Source organism: Cornus florida, unplaced genomic scaffold (genome assembly GCF_030987335.1).
Source record: "Cornus florida cultivar Cherokee Brave unplaced genomic scaffold, ASM3098733v1 CherokeeBrave_3.0.0_Hap2_Chr11, whole genome shotgun sequence".
In the NCBI taxonomy this organism is placed as follows: Eukaryota; Viridiplantae; Streptophyta; class Magnoliopsida; order Cornales; family Cornaceae; genus Cornus; species Cornus florida.
Genome location: NW_026775581.1, coordinates 37,412,453 through 37,419,952, shown reverse-complemented (window position 1 = coordinate 37,419,952; position 7,500 = coordinate 37,412,453). Strand labels below are relative to the sequence as shown.

The 7,500-nt window shown below is 33.5% G+C and overlaps 1 protein-coding gene across 1 annotated transcript; it reads right to left on the bottom strand.

Moving 5' to 3' along the window:
- Nucleotides 1–2,504: 2,504 nt before the first annotated feature.
- LOC132285120 (uncharacterized) lies at nucleotides 2,505–7,097 on the bottom strand. Its single transcript, XM_059787286.1, has 4 exons — nucleotides 6,971–7,097; nucleotides 6,215–6,696; nucleotides 4,498–5,104; nucleotides 2,505–3,194 (listed from the first exon to the last, which is right to left on the bottom strand). Exons 1-4 carry the CDS (start codon nucleotides 7,061–7,063, stop codon nucleotides 2,730–2,732), a joined length of 1,647 nt encoding a protein of 548 aa, XP_059643269.1. The 5' UTR covers nucleotides 7,064–7,097; the 3' UTR covers nucleotides 2,505–2,729.
- Between the last annotated feature and the right edge of the window lie 403 nt (nucleotides 7,098–7,500).

Here is a 7,500-nt window from a genome sequence, read left to right as displayed (position 1 = left end):
TATTTTTTAAAATGAGAATTACAAAAATGTTGTTTTATTAATTTTCACAATTAGAGAAATGTTATTTTATTATTTTTTAATTATACTCAAATAGTAAATAAAATTAAAATATATATATTTTATTATACTCGAATAGCAAATTTAAAAATGTTATTTTATTATTTTGTTAATTTTCAATTATACTCGAATAGTAAATAAAATATTATTTTATTATTTTTCAATGATACTCAAATAGTAAATTAAATTATAAAAGATATTTTATTATACTCAAATAGTAAAATTGTAAGTGGTATTTTATTATTTTTCAATTATACTCTAATAGTAAATAAAAGAGTCAATTTTTAAAAATAAAATTTCCAAACATATTTTCTTTTAAAAAATTCAACAACAGAAGTACGTTACCAAAGTATTTAGTTTTGGCAGAAATGACTGCACAACTTTTCAAAACTTGCCATTTGCACAAAAATGAAAGCGCATCAAAAAATGAAAACCACAACTTTACCAAACAGACCCTTTTTTTTTTTTAGGACAAGAATGTTAGGATTTAGTGATTAGTTGTTAGAAGAGAGGGAAAGGGTGCAAGGTTTGAACACGGAGTCAAAATTGAGGAGTAACCCAACCATTCAAACAACACGATAGTTACCATAATACTAGCCAACTATCACGATTACCTCATTACATCCGACTCTAACTTTCCTCATCATAGATAAAATTTAGATAAGTTAGTGTGTATGCCTAATTTAATTATAATCACTGATGTAGTGTTGGTCCTCCTAATACTATCTAAAGTAAGCTTAAGTTATTACCTCCTAACTTTTGTCCAAAAAATAAAAAATAAAAAAATTACCTCCCGACTAATAAATGTGCAAATGATAGATGCAATAAGATAATACTTACGAATGTATCGGTGAGTAAATATTTTTTATTGACTGTTGATATGGTCGAATCATATGTGATGTGTTAGTATAAGATTAGATAATATTAATGGTAACTAGGGATAGGGCTAGCCCTAGGCCTAGTCGGGCAGTCATCTAGGGCCTCTGATTTGGGCTCAAAATTTTAGGTATCACATTCGCCCAGGGTCTCAAAAAATATTGAGCCTTAGGGCCGGCCCTATGTAAGGTGGTTAGTATTGTCCTTCAAAATATAACTCTCACTCTCATTCTCTCAAATGAGAGAAGCGAAAACTGGTGCACATAACAAGAATAAAAAATTTCGTTACTGGTGCCCAGAAATAGAACCCCATCCACAACTCTTGACTAGCTCAGGAATGTCTCCCACCGGACTTTTAGCAATAAAAAATGCATTTTTTGTATCAAATACTCCCTCGTTCCTAAATAATTATTGTACCTTTTTTTAAAAATTTTTTTCAAAATAATAATTTATTTTTTTGTTTTCAAATAATATATTTCACATCTTTCCATATATATTCTTTGAGTTTAAATTTTCAAACTTGAATATTCAAAACTTAAAAGGGTAAGATAGTATTTTTTTAGGCATATAATGCATGCCTCACATGTTCCCTTAAAAATTACTACTCCCTATAATCGACACTTAAATTGAGACGGAAGGAGAAGTATTTTCTCAGTAAAAATATTACTATTAGCGGCAAAATGAGTTTTGCCACTAAAATTTGTTCAAAAAAAGCTCCATTTGTTGTAGCTAGCAATGTTCTTCTATATCGCAATGTGAACCTCAAGATAACCAACTTTGCAATGGCAAGGATTTTTGGCGAAAATCAAAGTACGTGAAGCAACACAAATAGAGTCGTTGCAACACAGTAAGCATTTTCCTTCCTCTTCATTCAAAAAGTTTTGTTGTCATATTTTTCCTTCCCAGTCCTTTAGTTGGATGATAATCAATGTTCAAACACATGAAGCGATGTTAAGTAGACCAAAGATGCATAGAAATTGGACAAAAACAAATTTCTTCTTGTCTTGTGCAGGTGGTGGAAGCCTGTATTGTTGTACTCTTCTAGTTCTTGAGATTGAAGGAGACTTTGGCAATTTCCATTATATATATATATATATATGTAAGGAGAATAATTGGCCTTACTTCAACTTATTTATAATGCCTTATGGCTTGGGCTTGGTTACTCTTTTGGTATCCCCTTTGAAGTTGTTTGATCCTTTTGTTCTTGGGCCAACTCACATTGGCTCCCTACTTATTCACTTATATATATATGGTTGAATTTCCAATATATATATATATATATATATATATGATCTCTTGCAAAAAAGAAATTATCCACACCAACCAAAATGACTATCTTTTTGTCTTTTTCATACTTGAATCATATCAATGATTATCATGACTGGTGTGAATAAATTTCTTGTTAATTTTTTTCATATATATATATATATAAGATGCTTGGCTGATCAATATTCATACATGTTTTGGCCTCAAAAGGAGCAAGGACAATCAAACAGAAAGTTATTTTAAAACAACACTAAACATTTTTTTTTTACCCATATGTCCTTCATTTTAGAAGGTAGAAGCGATACAAGAATTTAATACTTGAAGTCTTGAACACTTAAAAAAACTTTTATATTTTACAAAACATATATAACACTTATTATTATTTGATATGACATACCGATACTACATACAAGAAAGGGCGGATCTAGGGTGGGCTATGGTAGGCTCAAGCCTTCCCAAAAAAAAAAAAAAATTATTACCAATATTAGTCCACCCCATTAACAATTCCTGATTCCCTATGCAATAAGTTTTCATTGGTTGACACAGAAGGCGAAGAGTGAAGTACCTCCGGTAAAGGTTGGGAATGCCACCACTCCAAGGCTTACTTTATAACCATTCCCCACATAAATGCATCCCTGGCTCACTGACATGCCACCATATACAGTGGCTCCGGTGTCCTGTGACCATAGAATCTTCCCGGTTTTAGCATTCATGGCGTAGATGGGTCCTGTTGGATATGCGGATCCAGCAAATAGGACACCGTTAGCAACAGTGACCGGACCATTGGAATTGGCATTGCTAGGATTAGCGGTGGACCATAGGATCGTGCCAGTGTGAGCATCCATTGCCACCCATCCGCCTGCAGTTGTGGTTTTGTTGGATGGCTTGAGAGTGAAGTTTTTAGCGTCACTGTTGACAATGTTGGTGTAGATCCTCTTTGTGTCCGTGGCTGCTCCCCATGTACCTCCTCCAGCAACCCCACCAGGTCCACTTTCCTGCATCACCAATGCATTCAACTTGTATTAAAGTGTTTTTTTTTCGTTAATTAGCACCTTCTTTATGAAATCAATTCAGACAGAGAATTTCAAAAAGCGCAAACGCTTGTACAAATGTATGAAATCAATTCAGACTGAGAATTTCAATAAGCGCAAACACTAGTACAAATGTATTGTATTCTATACATGTATGTCGGATTCTTTGCGGTGCAATGTGGAGTATCTCCACTCTCTCCTGTGCACCGGACAAAACCGTCCAATATATGCTAGGAGATTCTAATTTCATGTATTGAATAATACACTTTGGAGGGATTGACAGGAGACGTGGAGAATAAGTGTGTGTGAGTATTTACTTTATCCCAAAATAAAAATAATAATAATACTTTGCAAATACTTGTTGAATTGTTTATTTGAATAATAAATTGAACATTTTGGAGACCGGGTAAATATATATATCATAATTAATGACTGTCAACATAAAATATTACAAACACATTTAGATTAAAAGGAGTTAAATTCAACAATTTTGAATATAAGAGAAACCCATTTTAAATTGTCCAGCATTTCATTTTTGAAAGAAATATAGACAATTTTTACACCAATGATCATCATTAAGGACACTTTTTAATAGTATAAGGATATACAACAATATATTAAGCAATTAGCATTAGTTATTGTTATTGTATTCAATCTTCTATGAAGAAATATATGATACCGTTAGAACCATAGATAATATTAAGAAAAGAGAAAGACCAAAATAACGTAGTTACAGTTAATTAATAAAGGAATACTATATATGATAGGAGTGGGTTGACTGAGTATATAATTTTAGAAAGACCGAAATGCAAACATAGAATTCAGGTAACCCACTATAAGTAATTAGGAAAAAGATTAGCTTGTTTGTTGTTGGTGTTTATACTGCACAACCTACTTAAAATTTTGTAAGATACACACGCACACAGGGGTGTTCACACATCTGTATTATATTTTATTTGTATTATTTTGTACCATAACACAAAAAACTGCCAATCTTGGTTAAAAAGAGTATAAAGTATAGGAGAATTTATTAGAAGGTTTGAATTTATGTGGTCATAGTCAATTATAAATTGTCATAGTACAAGCAAATGTATCAGCTTTATTCAGTTTTTTTTTTTTACTTGTATGGCAATTTGTGATTGACTGATCTAAGACAACGTAGCATGATAATTGACTGATCTAGGACCATGTAGTCTCGGATCATATAATAATTTCTCAAAGAATACAACTATGTATATATATATATGAAGCCATCTTAGTATCTTACCGTGGACCAGACAATGCTGCCATCATCGCGATCCAAAGCCCATGCAAATCCACTCTTCTGAACAGCTACCACAACATCTTGTTTGCTTCCATTGACATGAATGCTTAGCATCATCGGTGCCTCCCCAAAATCGGCATCCGGGTTGGGACCGGGAGGGCAATCAGGGGATGCCGAAAGGTTGCTGCAGGCCACGAACCAAACATCATACCCTCCCAGCTGCCTATACCACTTGATCACTCCAGTGTCCAAATCCAACGCCATTATAGAATCAGAATGATTTTCGGGCTCAACACACTCGTCTGGATGAGTAGGCAAAGTCTGATTGTTCTGTCTTTCTTGACATTGTTGAACACGCAGAGGAGCTGAGTATAGGTTTCCTGTGGCAATGTAGACAAGGTTCCGTTTAATATCAATGGAAGGGCTGCTTCCCCATATTGCTGCTCCGGAGTACTCTCCGGTCATGCCGTGGTTGTCAGGCACCATGAAGGTCTGCCACATGACGGCGCCTGTTCGGAAGTCTAGTCTGGCAAGGCTGCCACGGAAGGTGCAGCAGGTCTCAATGCTGCTGACGTCTTCTTCAAAAGAAGATGTTCCAACATAGAAACCTCTGTAACAAGTTATGTAATTAAATAAATAAATTATCACTAGTTTATTTTCTTATATATATATATGATCTGATTATGTACGTCCAAAAATTTGATCGGACGTCCAAGATTAGGTTCAAGTTATATTAATATATATATATATAATAATAATAAATAAATAAATAAAACCTGAAATTAGGGCATGCCCTAAGTTCGTTTGACTTTTGATATAAGAAATTGGTGGCTAATCTAAAATGTTAGAAAATTATTAATATTCTGTATGCCACTTAATAAATTAGATTTTTTTTTTTTCTCCGTATGCTTGCAAAGTTCGTATTTTTTCCGTGTTCTAGAAAAGTCCATTTATTTGTTCCGTATGCTTGAAAAGTCAGATTTTATATACATATATGTTTTTTATAAGTTGAAAAGTCAGATTCTGTATACAATTGACCTCTTTAATTTAGTTAATAATAGCTTATTTCACGGGTGATGCAAATGAACAAATAACAATACATTAGATCAAAGGAGGTTGGGGGTTTGAATTTCGGTGGAGGTTTGTGTGTGCGGAATTGTTTTAATTTTTAAAAAAAGAAAAAATAAATTAGCTAACTTACCCAATATATATATATATATATATATATATATATATATATATACATTAGCTAGCTCACATTAGCTAGCTCACGAAGAGTTGAATTTTGAACGATGCGTGTACATCAAACTTAGCTTGTTAAGTTGTCCAACTCATTAATCCTCTTACTTCCCAATATGTAGATATATGGATGATACAGTCAATCTACATATGGATGATGTGTACAGTGTACCTATTAATGTGGATTACGTTCACATTAAATTTATGAAACTTCACATTATCATCTCCTGATTTAAATGGCAAGTTCTCAATATATATATATATATATATATATATATATATATATCTCTCCTACGAACTTTTATCTTGTTCTGAATTAACACCATTGACCTAAGCATTAATCTAAATGTATATTGTGCCTAATACAATCTTTTCACATATTCATAAAAAGAAACTTAGACCAAAAAAATTTAGAGTAATGAATAGGAGTCATTATGACATATAACAAAAGTAACAGGAAAAATGGTTTTGCATGACTGACCCTTTATGTAATGTCCCGGACATGGTGATAAGACCAACCGGATGACTATCAAGCAGGGTGGACCAGACCAGCTCTCCGGTTGCTCGTTTAACAGCAATAACAACAGCGGGTCCATAGATTCCGACTATGAGCAGATCACCAGCTACAGTTGGAGTTGATCTCGACACCGTTGCAGTAACATTTTGGAGGAAAGTTGGTGGACCAAGACCAGTTAGGTTTTGCAGGTTTTGTTTCCAAACAAGAGAGCCATCCACAGCTTTGACGGCGTACAGGTAACCATTCCAGCTTGGGAAATAAAGGGTGCCATTGAAAATTGCAGGTGTTGCAGAGATGTCTTTGCCTGCATAGAATGTCCACTTGAGACGTAGCTTTGAGACCGTTGAAGGGCTGATCTTGGTTTCTCCATAGGCATATCTACGGTTGTATATGTCACCACCATGGTTTATCCAGTCTCCTGCAGCTGAATGTCTCTTTTCATGCCACTTAAAACCAACCACAACACTAGTTATTAGGTTATATGCATAGTGACATATATATATATATATATATATATATATATATATATATAATTAAATTCTTACTATGTTTGGAGAACAGATTCGGTGTCTTGGACGTAGAATTGAAGAAATTAAGCTTAATTCAAAGTTTAAAATAATTTTTCTTTAATTTTAATTTGAAAACCTAGATTCAATATTCCCGAACATAATATGTGTTTTTTTGTGTGTATGTGTGTGTAATTGAGAGAGTGGGACTTACATCTGTACCAGAGCTAGCAGTGATGATAAGTAGATAAAAGCTGCAAACAAATTGGACAGAAACAACATTCTTGTTGGCTTTCGCTAATGCCATGGAGGTAGAAGTCTGAATTAATGTTGTAGTCTTGTTAAGAATGAAGTAGACTTTGTCATTTTCCAATATACATATTTATAGAGAATTGAATTCTATGCATAATAAAATTAGCTATTTTTTTATGTATGGATCAAAGATATGGATGAAATTGAGTAGGATGGAGACTGGGTCGGGTTTGGCTTGCAAGGAATTCTATGCATAATATAAGGTATAAGTTGGCTTGCAAGAAAAGACTGGGTCGGGCTTGGCTTGCCTAAGCATATCCCGGTTTAACCTTAAGGTATAATTTTTTTTTTTTTTTTTGGACCATTAAGCTAACCCTATTGTGATACCCCCTAATTTTGGAACACGGATTGATCAAGTCCGCGCACAAAATCAAGGGATATCAAAACAATTTAAGTATTTAACAAGCACAGAATACAAAGATGAATAATAAA

What these genes read in the sequence shown, in the direction of transcription:
- LOC132285120 (XM_059787286.1), bottom strand. Translation starts at nt 7,063, where the DNA reads ATGGCATTAGCGAAAGCCAACAAGAATGTTGTTTCTGTCCAATTTGTT. An exon ending in CTGCTAGCTCTGGTACAGAT is followed by an intron (nt 6,697 to 6,970) that starts GTAAGTCCCACT and finishes GTTGGTTTTAAG; the next exon opens with TGGCATGAAAAGAGACATTC. An exon ending in GCAGCATTGTCTGGTCCACG is followed by an intron (nt 3,195 to 4,497) that starts GTAAGATACTAA and finishes TTGGTGATGCAG; the next exon opens with GAAAGTGGACCTGGTGGGGT.